Source organism: Zosterops lateralis (genome assembly GCF_965231275.1).
Source record: "Zosterops lateralis genome assembly, chromosome: 1".
Lineage (NCBI taxonomy): Eukaryota > Metazoa > Chordata > Aves > Passeriformes > Zosteropidae > Zosterops > Zosterops lateralis.
The window spans coordinates 110,492,822-110,517,500 of record NC_139762.1 but is presented as its reverse complement, the minus strand read 5'-3'; the positions used below and the strand labels follow the sequence as shown (position 1 = coordinate 110,517,500).

The 24,679-nt window shown below is 40.9% G+C and overlaps 1 protein-coding gene across 4 annotated transcripts in view; it reads right to left on the bottom strand.

Annotated features, from left to right (window-relative positions):
* Positions 1–19,528, bottom strand: part of SPIDR (scaffold protein involved in DNA repair) — a 195,159-nt gene extending 175,631 nt beyond the window's left edge. For all 4 annotated transcript variants that reach the window (XM_083871162.1, XM_083871163.1, XM_083871161.1 and 1 more), the window contains exons 1-5: positions 19,469–19,528; positions 12,500–12,655; positions 11,499–11,577; positions 9,808–9,993; positions 7,029–7,186 (exon numbers count right to left, since the gene is read on the bottom strand). In XM_083871162.1, the coding sequence (XP_083727288.1) occupies positions 7,029–7,186; positions 9,808–9,993; positions 11,499–11,577; positions 12,500–12,655; positions 19,469–19,483 (594 nt within the window). In that variant the 5' untranslated portion in view covers positions 19,484–19,528. The remainder of the gene's footprint in view (positions 1–7,028; positions 7,187–9,807; positions 9,994–11,498; positions 11,578–12,499; positions 12,656–19,468) is intronic.
* Between the last annotated feature and the right edge of the window lie 5,151 nt (positions 19,529–24,679).

Sequence of the window (24,679 nt, the reverse complement as noted above, 5' to 3'; positions counted from 1 at the left end):
GGCAAGCTACCAACAGGAGACAGACAAGACCCTCTTTTGTGGCTTCATCTCTTCAGAAAGAGGTCAGGGCCCTGACAGGGCAAACATATACTGCTTTGCTTTCCTCAATACTCCTGAAGATCCTCTGTGGTGCTGTCAAAAGCCATGCCTCAGAGAGGTGCCAGACCTGAGGAAATGCAGATGCCTTGTGTGGCATGCAGCTGCAGGAAAGCTAACACAGGCCTCTTGAATCTTGTTTAAAACACCAGGCAGACTTGGGGAGGCTGTGGGAAGGCCACATAGAGAGGGGCATTCAATACATGGATGCCAAGATAGCAATGCTGTCAGCTGCGCTTGAAGTTGTTGCTCTCCAGAGCTGTGTAAGAAAGAATATGGGGCTCAGCTGAAGTCTTAAGTTAAACAGAGCAGAGGGGTTGGATTAGCATTCAAAAACAGCCTAGCACTTCAAACAACATAAAAATGCACTCTGGGAATGACAGCTCAAGGCAGCAAGGCCTAAAGTCTGTTTATGTCACTGTCATAGGTACTGTGATCCATCAGATTTCATACATCCAGAAGGTGGAACGCAGAAGTCTCTGCTAAACTTAGTTAATAAGTCATCCAGGAATTTCACAAACTAGGCACAAAGAAGCACAGCTACCTCAGTGACACTGTGGATCACCTACAAAAGCACCTGTATGTATGAAAACTCTGATCAAAGATGCTTCCTCCAAAATGGGCATCACAGACTTCAGGCATTTTTGCACCACCAAAAATACAGATAACATGTATCAAGACACTCATATAACTGTGTCCTTGAGGAGGATAATGAGCCAATTCAGCCACACTGACATTTGAACCCCTGTGTCCCAGAATTAGAAAGAAAAAGAGTCCCAAGATAATTTAAACATCGAAGGAAGGAATATCTGAGCCACTTAGGTATTAGCTGAACTAGTGTCATCAGTCCTGTTTTAAACTTAATGGGGTCATTGTTTAACTACAGACTGAAAAAAATGCTAGTTATAACACAAATAGCTACAGCGCACCTAGAAACATCCTGTTTCCTATTCTGATAATCTGACCAAATCATGGAAACAAAGTTGAGAGTGGAAATACTGTCTTTGACTAAGGGAAAAAGCTTCAAGGCTTGATTCCAGTATCAGAAGATGCAGAGACATCCCTGCAGCTGGTGCACAGGTTCAGTTTTATCTGGTCATTCAGGTATAAATCTTTTCAGTTTGCAGGCATGAAAGCAAAAGGTGTCTCTTTCTATACCACTATTGACTTGCAATCTGCTGACTTGTAGGTATTGCCTAAAAGGCACAACTGAAGAGCCCAGTTCTAGCCAGAAAAGTAAGGTTCTTGGTTTTGGAAAGACAAGGAGGAGAGAGACAGAAATGGGAGAAGAATGCCACCCAGATCAGTTATTGCTGTCTTCATCCTTCCAAGTCTTCCAGGATCTAACTAGATAAATTCCTAAGCAACCTTGCTTTCTGAGACTGTCTTGTGCAGGCTGAACTAGAGAAATCTTGAAATTGTTTCCAATCTGAATTATTCCATAAAGTACACATTTAGAAATGACTGTGAGCTTGTGGGTATATTGAACATAAAAAAAAAAAAATACCCACAGTAATGAACTGACAAAAGTAAATGCTGGCAATAACATGGTCATATCATCACCCTTTATCCATGTTAAGTCATCCGTCTGACAGGATGACACAAATTCCATTTGCCATAATAATGATTCCCTACTTGAGATAACCTGTTTTAAATTCTGTTACACAACAAAAGTTCTAGACTCAATTCTAATTACCAAACCAATGTTAGTTATAGTCACCATTATAATGGATCAAGAAAGCCAGGACACAAAAGCAAGTCCAGAAATAACAGCAAATCTTGACCTGCTCACCTTTTAAGTGACCTTTCCAGAATTTCATGAAGTATGTTGAATCCTCATCAATGTAAATACCACAGGAGGACAGAATTTGTTTTGAGGGCCTTTTTTAAGAGTCAGGTTAAGATGGTAATAAATCCACAAACTTAACAACTGAATGAACTTTAATTTGAAAGATCAGAAGGCCTCAGGTAAAAGACACAGACCTACATATATCCATGCAGGAAGGTCTTCTAAAATAATGTGTTCTCCACTCAGGGAAAACCCCAAAATAAACCTTTTGCACAACATAAATATAATTTTTTGCCCATTATTCAGTATCACATCAGATCACTCACTGTCAGGGCACACAGACTACAGCACAATAGAGAGCTGAGAATGTGGTAGGGATTTATTAAAGAGTTTTGAAACACATAACACATGGCAAATCTCTTTTTCAGTTGTCTGTCTTCATTCAGCATAACAGTTTGGGGATATTAACACTCTCTATGTATTCCAGTCCCTACCAGATGCCTATGAAAGAGCTGGAGAGGGACTTCTTACAAGGTCTTGTAGCAATAGGGCAAGGGGGAGGGGCTTTAAATTGAATCAGTGCACCTTTAGATTAGGTATTAGGGAGAAAATCTTTACTGTGAGGATGGTGAGACATTGGAAAAAGTTGCCTAGAGAAGCTGTGGACGTACCGCCTCTGAAACTGTTCAAGGCCAGGTTGGATGGAGCTTTGAGCAACCTGGTCTAGTGAAAGGTGATGCCCATGTCAGGTGTTTGGAACTGGATGATCTTCAATTTTCCTTCCAAGCCAATTCATTCTATGGTTCTAAGATCCAGAGGGAACAAGCTCTTAACCATGTGACCTTTTGATGAATTTTCACCCAAACCAGAAGTTAAGATCAGCAGACAAGGGTCTTCTGCACTTAGTGTGCTGTGCAATAAAGAGGATCTGCTGTAACCAGTTAAGCTTTATTCATGCTACCTGGCTAACACAAGATTAATTTCTCACACCATTTGGGGATAAACCTCACTTGTTCCCCATGTAAAGCAAGCAAATCTGGCTAACCATCAGAAACCGATAAAGGGGATTTACCAAAGAGGGCACAAAGAAAAGGCCATACTCTCATAAGATACCAAAATTATATACTCCATACAAATGCTGGCCTACTTTAAGGGATTAAGTGTTTTGAGGAATGGTTCAAGTGGTGAAGATGATGCCACTCAGTGCGCAGGGTCAGAGAAAGTTGCAGTTTCAGAGGCAGTATGGAAGGACAGAGGAATTTACCTGTAGGAGCACGTTTTTATTTAATTCCTAGCATTTAAATATTTATAAGTTTAAAATAATGTATAGAAAAGCAGTTTTTACTAAATATGGAACTTCAGCTCATGAGACAAAAAGTCTCTACACAAGTTGGGCAAAAAGTAGGCACTACCAGTGCATAAAAATATGGAGTTTTTCAATTTTGAAGTGATTACATGGTGCTCTTTTGGAAGACATGCATGCTGAAAAACTAACACTAATGGTAATCTTTATTTTAGTACCATGCTCTCCAAGAAACAAGTTCCCCTAGGTATCCACCACTGGTAACTGGAAATCAAAGAACTGTAAGAACAGAACCTTCTGGGATCACCTTGTCAGATCTTTGTCCTGCATCATCTTAAGCAAAAATTCAACCACTTATAGGCCAAATGAAAGCTAACATAAAACAACTCTCTCATCCCCTAAAAACAGTTGAAGTAAAGAAAAGCATGGTCCTGTCATATCTTGCACATGCTTCCTTCAAAAATTTTGAACTAAGGACAAAAATTAGCTGCTATCACAAGGCCAGCTTCAACATGCCTTCCTCATTATCCTCTATCAAGCAGCTTTACACATCAGAAGCGGATGGTTGATAGGAAAGACACAGCACAGGGACTTGGAACATAAACTGAGTCGTGACTGCAGCTCTCCAGCCTACAGATAAGCAAGAATCTTATCTTCCAACCAAAACAATACGTGAAGCTTTTCTATGCAGTTAATTATCACTGAATAAAAGTGATTTTTAAATTAGATATATTAGTATATAAAGGAGGGGGGGAAGAGATTTCTCAGTAGAAACATAATACACTCCTACCAAGAGTTAATACTACCACAAAGATATTTTGGCAGTAATCCTAAACCTCCAGAACTTCTTGGTATTTGGCATATTTTGAAGTGGCGCAAAATAAATTTCATGGTCTTTTGATTATCCACACACTCCATTAGATTCTAGATATTTAGTAAATACCACAAAAATGATGATATATCAACATTTGGCCTTTTCCCTTCCCTCACCATGAACTAGGCCACAAATTAACAGGCTTTTTAAAAGAATACTCATACAGCAAATAACCTCCTATAGTGAATAGTGCTTTTCTATTCTCTCTTGGAAATCTCTCAGTTTGCCTGCAGTTTTTTTCTAGCAGTTTTTTCCTTGGTAAACAGCATATCCCAAATAAAGCAAAACAAAGACTGCAGCAGGCAGAGCAATCACTGGGGATTTACCCTTCTGCATACACTGAATTCCCAGAAGAAAGTTTTCTGCTGAGGGTGGCCACCCAGCAAAATTCCCACAGTGTGGCACTCCAGATGGGATGGAGGGGAAGAGGAAATCTGTAGGGACAACCTCGGTTTCCCAACATACCCACATCTTTTGTACTAGCATAACTATTCTGGTTAGATTTACAAACTTTTTATTACAGTATGGTTACATCCCAAAAAACCCTCTCATGAGCATCATTTACCAATATGAACGTGTCTCAATGTTTATCCAACTTTCCATGCACACTGGGGTAAGTCATGCTGGTGTAATAAAAACTGGACAACTTTAACCACTTGCATAAATCTCAATTCTGTTTTCACAGCTTTATGCAGATCATGCAGCCTCTTCTGATGCTGCAGCCTGGGACTTAGGCTATATGAAATAAATTCTTCAAAACTTGAAAACACTTGACTAACTCTTGCTGAACTCTAAGCTACAGATGCTGGAGTGGGACTGACACCCACGGGAGTCTGACCAGGGCCAGGTCACCTGTGTTACCACAGCCAGACTCGCTGTTTCACAGAATCACAGAATCAATTAGGTTGGAAAAGACTCCAAGATCATCGAGTCCAACCTATGACCAAACACCATGTTCAACTAGACCATGGTGCTAAGTGCCACATCCAGTTTTTCCTTAAATACCTTCAGGGATGGTGACTACACCACTCTCTTGGGCCACCCCTTCCAATGTCTGATCCCTCTTTCTGTGAATTAATTCTTCCTGATGCCCAACCTGAGCCTCCCCCGGCAGAGCTTGAGGCTGATTTCTTTTGTCCCCTCGCTTGTTGCCTGGGAGAAGAGCCCGACCCCACCTGGCTACAGCCTCCCTTCAGGTGGTCAAAGGCTAAACACCCCCAGCTCCTCCTCATCACACTTGTGCTCCAGAGCCTTTCCCAGCTCCCAGCCTTTCCCTGGACTCGCTCCAGCTCGTCAATGTCCTTCCTGTGGTGCGGGGCCATGGACAGAGCCACCGTCCCCCTCCGGGCCATTTCTGGGGAATGGGGGCTCATTCCTGGGAAACTGGAGCCTGCTCTCCCTCCTTGTGTGAGCCGGACTCCCTGTCGCATTCATTTTAATACAGAACCGATACATAAACGAGTTCCGATAAGGTTTTAATGCACTTCGCTGACAGCCTTCCCCAAGCCCCGCCGGCTGAGGTTCCCGGGCCTGCGCTGCCCCCTGCCGGGCCGCTCCAGCTCGGATCCCGCCTGCTCCGGCTGCTCCCACAGCCGCCCCTGCTCCGGCCCGTGTGTCCCGGCTGCTCCCACAGCCGCCCCTGCTCCGGCCCGTGTGTCCCGGCTGCTCCCACAGCCGCCCCTGCTCCGGCCCGTGTGTCCCGGCTGCTCCCACAGCCGCCCCTGCTCCGGCCCGTGTGTCCCGGCTGCTCCCACAGCCGCCCCTGCTCCGGCCCGTGTGTCCCGGCTGCCAGGCCAGCGCTGCCCCTTCCCCCGGCGGCTCCTCTGGGGCCTCATCCCGACCCTCCGCTCTGCCCGCCCGGCCGGGGCCTCTCCCCCACACACGGGAGCTGCAGGCCCGGGGCCCCCTGTGCGGCACCTGCCCCAGCACCAGAGAGGCCAAGTCACAGAATCACAGTCAGCCGGGTTGGAAAAGACTCTGAGATCACCGAATCCAACCTCTGAACAAACACCACCACCGTGTCAACTAGACCATGGCACTAAGTGCCACATCCAGTCTCTGCCTGAACACCTCCAGGGACAGTGACCCTGCGCAGCCCAGTCCAAATGTTACTTTGGCTTAGGGTACCCATCACATCTCTTCACACAGGTCAGGTCACTGTAAGATACTAAATAAAGATCTATAGTTGACACAGAATGCTTCTTTGGAAAAGTAGCTACCATATCTTAGGTGGTAATATTCAGTTCTTACTGCTTTCCCTTTCTGGAGCACTGCAATCCCCATCACTGAAAAGGGAGTCCTGCATGTAGTCCTTTACTGCATCATGCTCTATTCCCAATATCTGGATTTTTAGATAGTCACAGTCTCAAAGTACTAAAGAGAAATATGAAATGGTCTCTCACCCACCACACTACAGGAAATTTGGACACCAACTTGTCACCAGCAGCCAGGGACTGCAGAGAGTCCAGATGATCATCTCTGGTGAGAAACCCACCTAAGGACTTTTCGCACACACATTGAAATACAAGAAATTCAATTTTAATATAAGAACAAGTTGCTTTACTGCAAGGGTGACCAAGCACTGGCACATGTTGCCCAGAGAAGATGTGGAGTCTCTGCTCTTGGAAACACTCAAAATGCAACCTGACACAGCCCTGAACAGCCAGCTCCAGCTGTCCAGATGTGAGTAGAGGGGTTTGACTAGGCATTCTTCAGAGGCACCTTCCCACCTCAGTCTCCCCGTGATTCAGTGACCATGCTACCAAGCTCTGTGTGAGGGGCACTGCTTGGTTTTGAGGTTTGGCAGTCAAAGAAAATGCCCTGGAATCCTTGTGATACAGAATTTGTTCTGAAAAGATAAGGTAAGCAAAATCCACACACTGTCCCAATTCAAATGCAAACAAATATGAACATATTCCATAATTATAGCAGCAGCTTTTTTTCTTAAACTCGGAACAGTTTCTCACCTTACAAAGCTCATCATTCTCCTCTTTGACGGGCAGAGAGTTAGTATTTGTGCAAGAGTCTGAGTCTGATATCTCTAGTAAGCTGTCCTCTTTTTCTGACCCATCGCCCTGATCAGTGGAATCAGTATCCTTCTCCCAGTCAATGAGCTTCAATTCATCTAAAATAGAATATTGGTAAAAAGAGTTTTTCTTAATCACCATCTGCTATAAGCACAAAGTCAGAGTAATACTACAGCTATCCTAAACTTGGGGAAAGAATTGCAACATCACTTTTTACCTATGTTCAAGTATTTTGTGTCTCATAAACGCTGAATCCAACTAGCCAAAAATTTTCTGTGAGGAAGGATAAAAATTACATACATACAAAAAAAAATAAATTTCAAAGTACTGTCTGCAAACAGGTAGTACATTTAACTGCAGAGGTAGGTGAGGTGTTCCTTTCAGTTTAGCTATTATTAGTTTTTCCATCGTTTAGTTAGGGTTTTTTTTTGCCCAGTTGCATTGGATTTTCCACGTGTTCTTGTTCAGAACTAACTGTTCTGAGCAAATGCCTTAAACAGTGTTAACTAAGATCTGCTATTAGTGGTAACCCTCACAGATGAATGAAAAGCTAGTTGAAATGGTCACCTCCTAGAACACCATGCCTAAATATATAGGTCTGCAAATCGAATCTCTAAGCACAAAGAGATAATTGTTGAGGACAAATTAATAGAAACAGGAATAAGAAAAGAAGGAGGTAAAAAGCAACAAATAAAGCCCCAGATAAACCCACGATGGAATGGCAATAAATAGACGCAGACGGACATGCAAAACTTTTTTCCCCCATCATCCTCAGGACCATGTGGTATTTAATGCAACTCCAAAAGTCCATTTGTAACCCCAAGGATCTACTGAAGGGCATGGAAACCTGAGCTGCAGCAGCACCCTCGCAATCCTTTAGGTCCAAAAACCACAAGGTACTGAGAGAGATCATTTCAATGTATTTTGCATAAATGAGCATGTTTGAAGAAGGGATGAAAGCTTTTTAGGGGGTTGGTTTTTTTGCTTTTGTAAATGTCATATTTCTAACACTGCAATAGTCATGTACAGGGGAGAGGCAGCAGAGAAAGAAGGCACATGCACCACGCTCCCAGGTATCTGTACATATCCATGGAACTGTGGCAGTACCTTCTGTACTTGGCAGTGCTACTGTAATCTAAATTACTAGTTTCTTCATGGACCTTTCAAACTCTGAAGTCACCCAGACAGTCACCAAAAGTGCTGCCTCCTTTTACACACACAAATGCACTTCTGTTTCTAACTATGAGGAAGCTTCATCAGAAATTTTAAGCACAGGCATCAGCAATCAGGTAGCACAAAGAGGTTTCTCTTGAAGCTGTGTGACAAGTTGTATGCAACTTGTGACAACAGTATAAATTCCTTGATGAAATATGAGGCAATCCATTTTATCTTGTCACACTGAAGTAGTGACACTCAAAGTGAACTTCACACGAAAGGGAACATCTCTTTAAAAAATACTTTATCCTTACTGTCACATCACACCTTACTGTACCTCTATATGCACACACAGAGGCACACTGGGTACAATGCTAAAATTAGTGTACATGATGGTTACTTCAAAAAACATGGATATTGCAGTTCTTTTACTCCCCACTGCTTTCAAGATATTTTGGGGTTTAGAAGAAAAACATGACAATTATTGGATTTTCTCAGTAACCTTCAAGCAGATACATAACCCATCAGGGTTTCTTCAATTACACAGAGAAACCAAATTTTGCTATCTTACAAGCATAAAAACGTCTGTGTATTGTCTCCTTTAAAAAAAAGAAGATTAAAGCCTGCAGGATATACTTGCAGGGGAGAAGTGAACAATATTAATGGTAGGTTAGAAAAATTCCTGCTCAGCAACAGATTGCAGTTTAGAAAATGAACAGTCCCTCCTTTTCAAAAAGAAGAAAATGACTAGGAATTACAAAAGATAACCAACAGATATGTCAATGCTAGTACCTGTATGTCAATTTTTAGACAGTAAAAATATGGATTAAAGGAGGAAAAAATTTGCATTTTTGTTTTAAACCTAAGGAGCACATTTAACCAGTGTCACACACGAAACAAAAAGTCATCAACCAGCCAATCTATTTGCTCAGCTCACAGCAGTGTTTGAATGCTTTGCCAGACATCCATGATCCAGTCTAACTGTAATATTTCAGATCTAGCTGCAGTATTACAAAGTTAACCTATTTTTACACGGTAAAGACTTCCTGACAAGTTCTAATGCAGCTTATACATTATCCCAATTAACACTTTTATAATAGAGTGTACAAGCAAACATTTTTTTTGCCTTCAGCTACACTTTTTAATCAATTTCTCTCCCCTCTATAATTTCCTGGTCCGTGAATTAGGAAGGAAGTTTGAAGAACTAAACTCATGGCTATTCACATAGTGCAGCTAACAGGGGAAGCAAGGAAGACTGTTCCAAAATGCAAATGCATGGCACAGAAGATGATGCTATCTGCAGCTGCAAAGTCTGCCATATCTAGTCAGTAGATGGAGACAACTGTGCTCCTATACTCCAAAGCTTAAAATTTTTGTACATAATTTATACTAAGAGCTTACTTTATACCCAGATGAAATTTATGAAAAAACCAAAACCTTCCAACTCATCTAACCAAAATAGGAATGAATCATGTCATTTTGTCAGAATGACCTCAAGACTATTTTCATTACAGCACCTGAAATTGACAGAAGGTTTCTTGTTAAATGTTTCACTTGAACTTACCTTCACTACTTCTGTCCTCTAACAATAAATCATGTCTGCTAGGCCATTCCTCTGTATTGGAAGTGCCACTTTTTTTGCTGTGCAACCTTGGAATCAATGTTTTATCTCCATCATCTGAAAAATCACTGCCACTAGAGGTCCATATTATGTCTTCAGCTTCCTTAGCACTTTCAGCAGCAGCAGCTCCTATGAAAAAGTATTTCAAAGTGTTAGACTGTTACAGAAATGCAGTTTTGTTAAATTTAAAAGTATTAAAAATTAATCTGTACTATTTTTAATGGGCAAAATTATAAATTATGTTACTAGGCATCAGAGATTAATACTGAAGCATTAACTCACCTGTATTTCTTATTCAACTATGCATTACTTTGTTTAGTTCTCCACAATAAATGCTAACACTTCATTTTATACAATGAGGCTACCACTGTGTCCTTCAGCAGTGTGAGGACAAGCCGTGACTGTCTGACATTTAGCACCCCCTACACACAGTCCTAACACTCCTCCACTCCCCCACATGTACCCTCGTAAAATGCTGAGTGGTTTAAAGAAAAACTGTCTTTAGAATTCTGGGTTTGGGAGCTCTCTGACTTTCTCCAACGAGTAACAAAGGAGTAAAAGTATTCCATCAGTAGAGATTACTCTTCAGTTTTCTCCTGAGAGGAAAAAACCCCAAACTTCGGAGGTGTTGCAAAGAACAGCTGGTGTGTTTTTGAAGTAAGACATTTTATTTCAAAATACCTTTCTGCATAATTTTTAATCATAAAAGTAAGGAGAAAAGAATTCATGCTTAGCACAGAACATACAGAACTAGGAAGGCAGAATTTTCCACTTCCTACCACTACTAAAACATTATAAGTAAATGAGAATTTAGACAATTACTGGGGGCTTGGAATTAGGGAGAAGGGCTCAGAAGAGAAAAACACAACCACATCTCCTCCTGCATTACAGAGGGGTTCTTCTTCGAAATCTAGAAATGCTAGAACCCCAAAAGGTAAAAAAAAGTTCCCAGTAGGTCACTTACTTACATCCAACAGAAGCAGAACAGCTGCTAGAGCATGCAGAAATACAGACTGAAAAATAACACCCCCTTTCTTTCCTTTGGGCTCAAAAAAAAAAAAAAAAAAAAAAAAAAAGGAAATAACTAGAAAGAGCTCCTTGTCTTTATTCTGCCTAGAGTTCTTTATTAATGACAATATTAAGCAACTTGAGGGCATACAGAAGACTAAAAGCAGGAGGTTGACAAAACTCTGTTTTTCTGTTTATTGCTCATATTTACAAAATATGTGTTCTCTCATGCCTGCTTATCTGTCTAGAAGAAGACAGAATAATTTCACTCTCAAGCTATACAGCTGAGGGCTATTTTTCATTCCCTCCTAATAAAAACATGAAGGATTTAAATATCCCATCCTTGTTATAATATACACCATATACAGCATTAGTGATTCTTCTTTCACCTTTTCAAAAGCAATAGCTGAGTGCCTGCAGCTTTGCAGAATAAATTTTTGGCACCGTGGGTTAACAGATGAACCCCCACCACAACAGTGAGAGACTGTGTTTTATCAAAATTAGCTTCTAATTACAGTAACAGAAGAATAAAGCAAACAGTATTTTGAGCCTATTTCTACCCCAACAGAGGACAAAATAAAGTAATGGTATTCTGACAATATTAACATGAAATAATCAAAACATACTAGATGCACTTTCAGCAGATGTTAATAGTGGTCCAAGACGCTTCTTACTCCTGGATTTCTTATTAGAAGGCCCCTGGGACTATTTAAAAAGAGACAGAGATTTAATCACTAAGACATAAAAATAATTTTAACATATATCAGTATATTCAAACCCCTTTTGAAATCACCCACCAAAGCTCACCAGAACAATTTCAAATTAATTTTAAAATCCTTTACAATACTATAATATAATGAGGTATTAAAGCATGAGAACAGTAACATAAAATCTGAATTTTCACAGATTTGGAAAATACAATCTTCCTGTGACTACAACAAATCACACGTGACCTTGAGAAGAAGAGGAGCCAGTATTTTCAGCACTGTCAAAAGTGGGCAGTAACAACATGCTTGATAAAGCATGTGTCTTATTGAAAAGTTACAGAAAGAATTACTTGGTTGCTCTGTCTCTGATTTTACTATATCCCACAAGATATGCAACACTGCGACTGTTCAGTACCAGAAGAAGAAACAGAAAAGCAGCTTGGGGTCAGCACGAAATACTATTCATTCAGAGCTGGCTTATCAAGTGGGATTTGCTACACTTAACTCACTGTTGCAAACACATTCCTTATGTCTAGCAAAAAATCTGCAGATGCAAGCTACAGTATTTTTGTTCCATATTTTTCAGGAAATGTCAAGTTTCTTTTTTTTTTTTTTTTTCATCCCAAATGTCAAATTACTTTTGCATCCTTCGGTGTATTATTGAAATTTTCTAACTGATAAGTGATATCTAGAACACAACATATTAACTTATGCTCAGCAAGTTACACTAACAAGTTAAGACAATGTCCTTACATAACTGTGCTTTCCACTTTTTGTCTCTTTTTTTGACAGTTGCAACAATATGCTGTTAGTTTGGGAACAACACCAAAAAAAAGAGGCAACATCTTATTATTCAGTCAAGCATGGAAATTCACTGTCAGTTTGCATTTCTTTGTTACACCACCAAGGCAGCATTTTACCTCCAGCAGTGAAGTGCTCTCAAAACCATCCCCACACCTAAGCCAGGCATTGGAAATCGAAGTAGCAGACACTGATGTCCTGACATTTGTCTTTTTCAGATGCAGGGGTGTCTCATCTGGGAATGGTGTGCATTCTGCATTCCAAAGTCGCTTCCGCTAGAGAAAGGAAAAACAAATCCATTAAAAACACTTTGTACACATAATCGATTTCAAGCTAAATGTACTTAATCTATGTTGCCCCCAGTATTTTCTGAATGCTTACAAACAAAGTCTAATTTTTAATAAGCTCGAGAAGAAAAGTCTCAAACATTTGCAAGCATCTTTTATGCAGCACTAAATAGTAACACCACCACCAATGTCAGGGCTAAATTAAATTTTTGATAAGTACACTTTCTGTTGGTCTAAGTTACAACTCGTACCTGATAGCTGCTCAGTGAAGCTGAAAATATTATGCTACAGAGGAACAGCTAACTAAAATACACTTTCACTAAATAATGCCTTCAAAGTCATAGTTAATCTGATTTAATTTTGCTTATGCAGGAGGTCACACTGGGCAGCACTATACAGTTTACCATTAAAAATAACCAATCAACCAAAAAAACCCACCAAAGATTCTTTCAGCTGTAGGAATTACATTTATTCTCACAACCACTTCCTCACCAAAAATGTTGCCTTCCCCTTACACGGGATGCCGGAAGTCATTTGGATTATTAGATAAGTCACGAAACAGGATGCTGATTAGCATCCAGTGCTAATTTCATGCAAGAGATTGTAACATCCGAAAATAGCTGAAGATGAGAGAATTGCCTGTTACCACATCCAAAACTATCTCTCAGATTCAACACCAGTTTACACATAGAAATTGAACTTGAGTACGATAAACATCTTATCCTACTGGGCTACTGAAACTTATCTTAGAAAACACTGACTGTATCATCTGAGTATGTCTGTCTTCTTCTGATACACGTTTTCTCAAGCAACTACAGTTCCTACCTACAAATAATTATTACTCAAAAATTAAGCTAATCAGCACACACATTTTCTGCCAGGCTGGTCAATCAGGACTGTAACATACATGTCAAACATATGCACAACAAAAAACCAAAAGTAAATATCCTGAGTTGGAAGGGACCCACAAGCATGATAGAAGCCCAGCTCCTGACCCTGCACATCCCTAAAAACCACAGCTTGTGCCTGAGTACAAGCATTTGGCACCTTTTATCCATTGTGTATATGGCAATGCATGTTTGTTTTCCATAGTTTTTTTTCAGTGCTCTTGAGAATGAAACAAGCAGTATCCAAAAGCATACAGTGAGCAGCATCTCACTTCATCCCTCCAGTCACAGTCCTGCTGTGCACGGTAAGAGGACAGAGCAAAACAGAAGCACTTCACAGTTTCTGCTGATGATAACTGACCCTGCTAAGAGCCTCTTCTAAAATTGCCAGGGGTATTTACACCTCAAAGCACCTACTCATTATCACCAAAGTCAAACTGTCCCCATAACTACTCCCACAGATATATGAAAGGTACAGTCTTGAATCTGAGTGGTATTAAATCCAGAATCAACAGTGCTTTGGTAAGGACAGGGTGTCAGGTAAGGAGACTACAGTAGTTTAACAAGAAAGGTTATCATTACGACACAAAGAGACACTGCTTCCCTCCCAGTGAAGAGGCTGGCCTAAGCATCTATTTTAAGAGTGCTTAGAGAGGAACCTCTACATTGGGCTGTCTTCTTAGCAAGTGCTTCTGATGGTTTTTAACCTTAGTCAGTGCTGGGAGTCTTGCTTATCTGCCTGGTTTTGTAGCTTCTATAAGATTTTGTGAGATACATTTTGCAGACAAAGACTTACAGTATCGAATACAGTTCACCTAAGCTTATTTCTTGAATGAGATACTCCACTTTTGAGGAACACAAAAGTGCCAACAGCAGCACCATAGCTTGCAAGCAGATTTACAAGACAGCACTTCTGATGGTCAGTGAAAAGCAGAAATGGTTGCAAATAAGTGAAAAAGAAATGCACATCATTGCATGCTCCAAGTCTTGCATTAAATAGGCTTTGTAATATACTACTATTGTTAGGAAGCTTAATAAACATAGAACTAGAGTTACTCTCTGTTAAGTCTCTCATTCATATTATTCTTAAAATCATGACACTTCCTGACAGACAGCAAACCTCAATGTCTCTATGCTGTGCAATACCAATGGAACGAAGTAACAGCATGGCATAAGAGGCAGGGGATGAACAGCAGAATGTGGCAGCTGAGACATGGCCACCACTGCACAACTGCCACAATTTGGGAAGAAAACACTATACAAAAATCAGCAGGAAAAAGACTACATGTAACTCTCTCTCCCTAAGTAAGAAGGGTTAGGATGCATATAAAATTGATATTACAGGTTAAAAAAGCAGACTGGGTAGAACAAATAGCTGGGTTTATGCTTAGATGGTTACACTTCTATTTAGAGTGCAATGTGAAGTTGCACTGGAAGTGACTTTTAAGCAACTGAAATTCAGAGTACTAGAGAGTCATGGCCGTGACAGGCAAAAATACTTTTCACAATGACTTCACAGCAGAAGAGTTTTATTTAATCCTGCAGTTCCATAGCCTGACTAAAGGCAGGGCTGCTCGGGTTTTCAGAACTGTCTCAGGGCAGGTGGTTCCATGATAAACCAGAAACAACTGGAGTCCCCTCTTCCCCTTCTTCCCAAGCACTTGGCACTTGCCAGACTCCGCAAGTGATGAACCAAACAGTCAGAAAACTTCTTTGGGAAGAAGCACTTGTTATCTACAGCCAATGCAGCACCAGAAGAAGGGATACAAAGGTCAGTGGGACCACTCCAGCAGCTGCTTGACACCGTGTCAGCTTAATTACAATCTGAAGAACCATCAGTGCTGCTGACAGATCCAGTTAATTAGGTCTTTGTTTCACCTTGCATCCTGCCCCCTAGATTCAAGAAAATCTGAGTTTCTAATACCACCACACAGAAATTTATAGCCACTACAATCAGTGAGAAAATCTGAAAATAGTCCCTGAACTCCCAAACCAAGAAAGTAAAGAAATACACCCTTTACATGAGATACTCTTCAGCTACTGCAAATTTTGGCAGACATCACTTGGAAGGAAACAAAAGAGGACTTACGATTGTTGACACTGACAGCAGTGGCTTTGAGTTCGTGCTTTTAATAAAAATACCTTGCCCTCGTTTCCTACATCCTAGATCACCTTAAAAAATTTTAAAAAACCCAAAAAAACCCCAAAACACCAAACAAACCAACCCCAAACCCAAAATAAAACAAACAAAAAAACCCCCAACAAACCCTAGAGCAAATTACCCTGTCCCAAACTCCTTGTCAATTTAAATCTCTCCATACAAATATTTGATGTGAATGCAAGAAACTGGACCTACAGCTTCAATCCACAGTTACTGAGAGGGCCTTGGAGCAGGTGCAAGGGAGCTGAGAGCAGCCTGCAGGGCCTCTCTTTGGCTCTTTGCCTTCAGACACGATGGGAACAGTGCCAATGTCGGGGACAGCACTGTCACCCTTCCCCTGCAAAGCCACCTTGGCACAGAGGGGTAGTGTCCAAGGACTTCTGCCACAGGAATATATCTGCTGGCATGCAGAAATGGCAAGTTTTAAAGGCTCTTTGTTTCTGCACCAGCCTGCTTCAAGGCAGCAGAGAAACTAACATTTTAAGCAACTTATTTCTCAAAAATAATTATTCATAATTAAGCTAATCTGAAGGCTGTGCTGTTCCCAAAGAAATACAGCAACAACTGTGAGCTTTTTTAATCTTGAGTCACAAAGTTAATCATCTTTTTCTTTTAATCTGAAATAAAAACAGGGCACACAAAAAAATAACTTGTGTAATTTATTGAAGGAATGCATGAAGCGTCTAGAAACAAGGTACTGGAATTAAAAAAAAATCACCAAATCAGGCTCAGAAGAGCTAGACCTGCCGTACATCAAGATTTACTGCAAAACAGAGTCAGATAAAGACTCAGACCTTGTAAATTGCATAAGGTGTCAGAAGCCAAAATATGACCTCTGAAATCTTAAGTTAAAAAGGGGAAGGCCAGGATGGCTACCTCGTACAGAAACTGCCTTGAAGTCTGTTTCCAAAAGCATTGCATTTTGTCTCTGGAGCAGTTCCTTCTAAATGAGTGAAAAAAAAATTGAGTTATTCCTGTTGGCATTAGAGGAATTGGGACCAAGCCCTCCTCATAAAAGGCATGGCAAGCAACCTTACCCCATTACTCCTTTAGTTATTTCCAGTGAGATAAAGGTAAATCAGCCTACACGGGTGCAGGTGTGAGGAAAAGGGAGGCACACTCTGAAAAAGCCATGAAATATCATAGTGATTACATAACAGACTACTGCAAGCATGGGGCTGGGGTGTTGGATTTGACTCTTAAATAGATGTTCCTGTCTAGAACATCTCCACTCAACCAATCTGTGTGATTACTTATGCCCAGGACTTGTTACTCAGAAACACCCTACATAAAGTCACTGGGACCATCTGCTCAAAGGCGACTCGCTACAGGCCCTTTACACTCCAGACAACCCCACTTCTTTGGGGCCACTCCAAAAACCACGGGAAGAACCCCCAGGAGCACAGGACCCAATATGTTATCTACCTCATATGCAAGTGGCATTTCTTTGCCACATCATCTTCTCTAACACAAAAAGCAACACAAGCCAAAGAAGAAAACTAGTGATAAAACATTTCACCACATTAACTCCTCCTGCTACTGGCTTTCAAATCCAAAAATTAGTCACGTCACTTAAACATCAGTCAGAAGTATTCAAATATAACTGTTACATTCTTCCTGAAGAAAGCAGAATGAAGAAGTATGGAAAAATCACAGCTCCAGTTGCCAGAGACTTTTCATGTTTTTAAAAAAAATCTGAAGGAAGCAATCGCATAAAAGTACGCAAATACGGAACACTGACCAAGAGCCAGCCTCATCTTTCACCTTTATTCTCATCAGTTTCATGCAAAAGTACTCCAACTAAAACCCTTAAGTTTGTGCTGGCCTTCAAAAGTCCAATTTCAAGATAGTACAAAACTGAATTTGACAACAGGCACCTCATTTTCAGCAAAACACTGTACTTGTGATACTGAGTTCCTGAAAGTGTAACTACTGGTTTTAGTGCCTAGATAAAAAGTAAAGATCTAATTTGATATGAAAACATTCTTGCATTTTAAACTCTCAAGTGAGGATTCAAATAAAGGTTGAAGACTTAAAGTTACGATTTGTATTTTTTCCAGAGAAGATTATCTTTTTACTCCTATGAAAATCAGTATGCATATTTTCCAAAGATGATTCACAAGAACACATGTGGTCCCTAGAAAGGTCCTCATCAAGTTGTAATCATTCATTAAAAAAATAAATCTATATATGATTACAGTCAATGACAACAATGATAACACGCCATACCATACCTCCTTCTACTCTCATGGTAAAGAAATATTAAAACCAAATTAAAAACTTAGAATAATTTTCCCATTGCTATTAATGCGTGAGACCAAAATTTTCAAAACCTTTCTTTGTGCTCATGATTTTTACTGCACTAAATGAAAGACTAGTCTCAATGACACTGACATATGTAAGATTACCATTTGAATGTCAGGATTGTTTAACCTACACATCCTTTTTTAAGGAAAAGTATGAATCATTATATGCTTACATTGAAAAAGAAACCACTCTGGAATAAGAATACTATTAAAGTATGCTTTGTATGAACAAGTATTGCCAAGTAGTTAGAGAGAAATCTGCAATCTATGAAAGCAGTTAAAGCAGAAGTCTTTTAGAAAAGCTTACACAAAATTAAATTATCCAAAATGTTTGGTATATAATAACAGTATCACATCTTTTTGTTACATCTCAGCTTGGCATGGGTTTTTAATCAGCTTAATTAATAGTCAGCAAGTGGGGAGGACTGCTCTATTTTCCCTTGAGTGTAAGTTTTCATGTCTAAAGTAACAAGGAATATTATCTTTGTCAGCAAATGAGTTGCTATTATCACAGGATGTCATCACACTGCAGCCAGAGTTGGTTAAATCTTGTTTCAGTTAAGTGTGCATTTTTTCACTAGCCAAGAACTTAAAACCTTTCAGAAGAAAACATATATAGTGCAAATATTACAGGTCAATTAATGTGAAGTATAGTAGGTTATTTTTAGCATGCTGTTGACATTTTCTTCCTTAGATTTATTTTAAATGTGCTTACATTTAAAAAGTGATTGAATATGTACATCTATATGGACAAAATTCTTTAGAACCCAGATCTGCCGTTTGTCATCTCTGTGTATCAAACAAGGCTTGTAGTCCCTTTTACAGCACCCCAGCATCAGCCTAACACGACTAATCAGAGCCAGCACATCCTCACTGCCCTTCTGCGGGGAATTGCTAATGCACCAAGGAAATCACCAAAGGGAAGGGACAGAAAAACCAGCACGGGGCGCTTCTCCTCCCTCCGCTCCCAGACAGGGAAGCGAAGCTGCTCAACACAGCATCAATCCCTGCCAACTCCCACAATTCTCTTTTCCTCTCCGGTTTTGCTCTCCCCGCGCTTTTCCCCGCCCGCCGTGTGGGCAGGCCGAGCTCCCCGCTCCCCCGGCGCGGCTGTGCCTCCATGGATTTCCCTGGCAGCGCCGCGCAGCCGCGGGGAAGGGCCCGAGTTCCCGCCCCGCGCTCCAGCGTGGCGGGTCCCCGGCACAAGGACCGCCCTGGAGCCGGGTATGAAAGGGCAGCGAGGGCACAGCGCGGCGGCTGCTGCTCTGCAGCTCTGCCACCACCACCACCACCCCGCGCCCCTCGCAGGGGCCGGGAGGCGCGGCTGGCCGGCGGCCAGGGAGCACCACGGCTCGGCTCGGCTCGGCCCTGCGGGGCGGCCGGGACAGCCGGGGCGGCGTTCCCCGGGCGGGCCGAGCCCCCTCTCCCCCCGCCCCGCCGGTGGTACCTTCCCGCCGGGCATGGCCCACGGCGCGGCGCCGCGTCCCCGGTCACGTGGCGGGGGAGCACCGCGGGGCGGGGCCGAGGGAACCCCCGGCCCGCGCCCGCCCTTTGCAGCTTTGGCGCCGCCGGAGCCGCCGCTCCTGATTGGGCGGGGTGCGGGTGACGTAGGGGCGGGGCGGAGTTCCCGGGAGGCGGGGGCGCGGGGCGGTTCCCCGGGGGGCTCGGGAGCTGCTCACGCAGTGGGGTCCGCGCTATGGGGCCCGCCCTGTGGGGCCCGCCCTATGGGGTCCCGGCACCGCGCCCCTCCTGCCCCCGGCGGAGCTGGGCGTGCCCTGAGTGAGGCCCTGCCGCCAACTGGCCCCCCCGTTCTCTGCCCAGGGCAGGGGCTGAGTTGGCAGCGCTGATTTTTGAGGGGATGGTGTGGAGAGCGACGTCTGGGCTCTGTCCTTCTCACAAGTTTGTCAACCTGGATTTCGCCTCTCCATCTTCCATGGTAGCCAAGGTCGCTCATGCGTCCTTCGTGATACCCAGGTTCACATCCATGTTAAACATCAAATGGGTGTTTAACACCACAAGGGAGGAAAGCACAGGGGTGGAAACACTGGCTAGATACCTAAGCAAACAATGTCTAAACACAAGGCGCTTGATGAAAAAGACCTTTGCTGTTGCGCCATTAAAATAAGATTTTTTTAACTTCCTAAACAAAAAGTAAACCGGTAAACTCACTGGCAAAAAGGGTAATGTCAGTGCCAAGATGGAGACTTGGGATTGAAACTGCTTTGCAAAGATGCTCTTTTCTGTAAAATAAGTTGCAGCTAACAGAAAGGGAAAAGGCCGATCGCCTCTGCAAATGTTTTACTGGTGCAAGTGGAAACACTGGCAGAAAAGGGTTATTTTTATATTGCTTATTGTATGTTCTTGACAAGGTCACCTTGGCTGTCAGTGCTGCTGTTAAACACAAGTAATAAAAAACAGTCTTTGTAAAATAAGGTAGTTGTATCTCACAGCTTAATTAGAATTTATAAAGTACTTACATTTTGATAGAAGGTACTGCATGACTGCATTTTTATTGTTGAACCCTAATTACATATATCCGTCTCTAGTGCAGTTTGTATTTTTTCCAAAGCACCCTATGGCAAATACACGTCTGGCATTCCCTTTATAAAACTGCCACTAATTAAAGTGGATTTTGCAAACAGAAGAGCCAGAAACATCATCATGCAAACCTCGTACTGCCTTTGATTTTTATATTCAAAACAGAATTAAAAGCACTGAGTCCTCACCCTTCCAAAATTTTTGCAGTATTTCTTTTGAAATTACCAGACTGACAAATTAATCCTATTATATATCCTCAAGGTAGTTTTCTTTGAAAAAGTATGTTATTGCACTACTTAGCTAAATAATCTTATGTTAGAGCTAAACTACAGAGAAATGGACCACAGCAGTCTGGTCTGTTTTAGTGAGTGTATTTTTTTCTGTACATAAACTCCTTCCAAGGATTCCAAAGTGCTCACACCTGAGAGGAACTTGCTTCTATAGTATCCCAAGAAGATGACCCAACCTATAGATTCCTTTTATTTGTTTCCATGTTCTTCACAAGCAAGTACTGAAATGACATGGAAGTAGAGGAAGCATGTGAGAAAACCACCTTATATATTAGGAACTGAAACAGACCTGCAACTTCTTAAAAAATAATGTCTCCATTTCATTATTAGAAATAATGTGAAGAAAGAATAATAAAAGCTTCTTGACAAAAGCTTAACTTTCATAATACCACCACATTATTCTTTAAATCTGTTAAAAATTTCTGTTCATTATATTTTGGAAGTAATAATTAACAGAAGTGGTTATTTTTTGAAGAACTGGTTTTTCGACTACATATACAAACATATCTGTGTTTTCACAGGCTTAAATAATAGTTTGAGTCCACTCTTTTATCTGATATCCTGATTGACTGTATTTGCGCTTGAGACCAAATCTGCTGCTCAGGGAACATTAAGAAATGGTGTACTTTTTGTATTTTTGTTACATGAAAATTCTATGAAAACTATAAAATGTCTGTTAGCAATAAAAATTGATTTTTTTAGTGAAATCCAGAAAAAAAGGGCATTTATTATTTATTTTATAAATTTATTTATGTTGGTGGTGCTGTTGATTGCACCAATGTTCCTTAATCTGCATGCAGAAAGAACTCTTTCAAAGAAACAAAATGTATTTTATACAGATGAGTCAAAGATTAGGAAGCTTAAATTACTGAAGTTTGGAGCACTTGTTTATATTGATTGATTTTGCCCGTCCTTCATTCTAATATGGGTTTATGGATTCATTTCCTCTTACAGAGCATTAAGTTAGAGCTTTAAAAGCTTTCCAGTGTACAAAGTCTGGTACAGACAATGTCAAATTCAAACACAGAGAAAGGTTTTTGGTTTGAGTCATTTCTTTGAGAAAGTTTTAAAAGTCACAAATATCCCAGACACTGAACTGGGATGAAGTAGATGCGGAAAATCTCATCAAATATTTTAGAGTCTGTCTTCCAGGGTCAGATAGATTTTTATGAGTTTGTCAGGCAAGAGGTGATCCAAAGGCCTAGGCTAGATACCAGACAGATCACAGTCTAGATCCAAAATAATATTTTCTTATGCAGACTGTGTTGCAGTTTGATCATTTCAGGCTTTCTAAGGCTTTTTTAGGAAACAACATGTAACACTTATATCTTTTTAATCCTCAAGCTACAATGTCAGATCCACTTAAAATTAAATTTTACAGTTTCACAGTGCAGTGCATCACTATGCTGAGGCAAGCTGTAAACTGTGGAAGGAATGGGGAAAAAAAAACCCACAAAACCCCTCAGGGGATGCCAGATTGCAGTGAATCAAAAGAGTCAAGTTCTAACATTCACACAAATTAAAAATTAATAGCTGATCATTTAAGAATCAAAAGCAAAAAAAAAAAAGGTTTTAAATGAATCAGCATCCCCAGGAAACATCTCTTTAGCAGCCTTGCCCCCAGGTCATAAAGACATGAGGGGCTCCAGCCTCTGGAGAGTCCGGGCTGCCGACTGGCACAGAGTGGCTGCTCACTGAGCCTAAGCCAGCTCATCCCAGCTCCAAGTGCTCCCCATGGCATCTTGCAGTGGCTGACATTTTTGTCTTCTCCTGCTATTTCTCTGTGTCAGCACTATAAAAGGAATATGAGTACATAACTTTCTGACAGACAATAATATTTGAGAAACATATTTGCCTACTTTTTATGAGATGCCTCTGTAGTTTAATGAGGTAAGTGCAAATAAAATAATGTTTTCCAAGCTGAAACTGAACATCTATCATAAAAACACTCTCTTTTGGCTGTAGCTGGTGAGAAAAAATGCAGGCACGTATTCAGAGCTGGAAGAAAGTGACATATTTTAAACTTCACTCATTAGACCAGTTTACTCCCATGAAAGTTTTTCCTGTTACTTTAATTCAACAAGACTTTAAAATTACTGACAGGCCAATAACACTGCACTTCATAAATTTTAGTAACTCTGGATATTGAATTTCCTCTTTTAGGTCTTGTACTAATACTACTTTAGCCCAATCATGACTATGGTGTACCCCTGTGTTGAAGACTTCACAAACACTGTTCCTGAAAATGCCTTGCCCAAGGGAGAACAGTATGTTAAAAAGTGGGTAGGGCGATACATTAGTCCCTTCTGCTTTTGGCAGCTGGTCATTTTGAGTTTGGTCTCTACATGATTTCTCTCTGCTTTTTTTCCACTTCTTGAAGTAGACAGGAATATGCTATTAGATGACTTCTAGATAAAGGCTATTGCATAGCACACAGCTTTAAGGTGGGAATAAACAAGACACAATAAATTATTAAAAGTCAAAGTTGCTATACTAGGCAGTCTTCCCTATCCAAGAAGCTCCATCATTTTTAATTTATTATTATAACAGAGAGAGAAGAATAAAACCCAAGGATTTATTGGATTGCTTATTATTTAATTTTTATATTTATATATATGTGTGTTTATATGTATATAAAATTTATTATTTATTCTGGGCCATCCTGAGCCCTCATCTATTTGGATAAAGAATACAATTTGTCTTCACATTTGGTTTCTGTTTTTCAAAAAGTACCATTTGAATCTGTAGAACAGCTATCTTTTAAACTTTTTCTTGCATATACCAATGATACAACAGGTCCACTCTTTCAAAATAATAAATAATTGTTTTCTTCTCAATACTAGGTGTAATTAATAAACAGCACTGAAGACCTGGGAATTCCCTTGCTGATTTCACTGAATTCAAATCTGGCCTGGAATTATTTCCCATGAGCTGCAAAAAGCCATGTTTGGATTATTCTCTTAATAAAGTCTAACCTGTTGCAAGTGTTCCAGCCACAGCTGGGAAAAGACTTGAGCTTTTTCTATAGTGGAAGTTAACTGTGCTCTGATCTGGCCTTTTGTCTTAATGCTCATCTCATCCACACTCAGGCTTATGAAATGGAATCAGGTAATAATATTCATGTGCCAGTTAGAGCTCCTCCTTTCTCAGGCTACAACTTAGGACTCTTCCAGAAAAGAATCAAGGGAATGTGCTGAAGCATTAAGTCTGCTTTCACTGCTCTTCCCAAAGTCCTGCATGGAGGACAAACAGCTTGGGTCACACTTCAAACACTTGTCCAGAAAAGAACTCTAAATCACGTCAGATTGAAAAATGTAACCATAGAATAAGTTCTAAACATATACATGGGTGAGCATGGAGGCAGTGAGAACATCAGGTGTAGCAGTGAAGCACATGGCTTGAGCTTGGATTACACCTAGGCCTGGCTAGTCTGTGTGTGTGGTTTTAAGGGCCAATCATTCATATGAACCATGATGGCTAAATCAAGGAAGTTCCTTAAATCAACAGCTAACACATCAGTATAATTTCCACAGTATTCTCAAAGCCCATGTTCTTGTGTCACAGCTTGCTCTGTGATATTCCATACTCATTCACCAGTCAGCTTCCTGCTCTTTAGTATAACTAATGCTGCCTCCTTTGATGTGCTCATTAGCAAACACGGAACATGCTGAACTACGAGTTCAAGCAATTGCATTTTTACATGTAAGCAGCCTTTGACATTCCCTGTTTAGTGGAGTGTTTATGAGGATTGGTGGGTTGGTTTTTTTTTGTGTGTGTTTCATTTGTCACCAAAATAGTTTTACGAGAATAGGAAATAAAACTTGTATTCT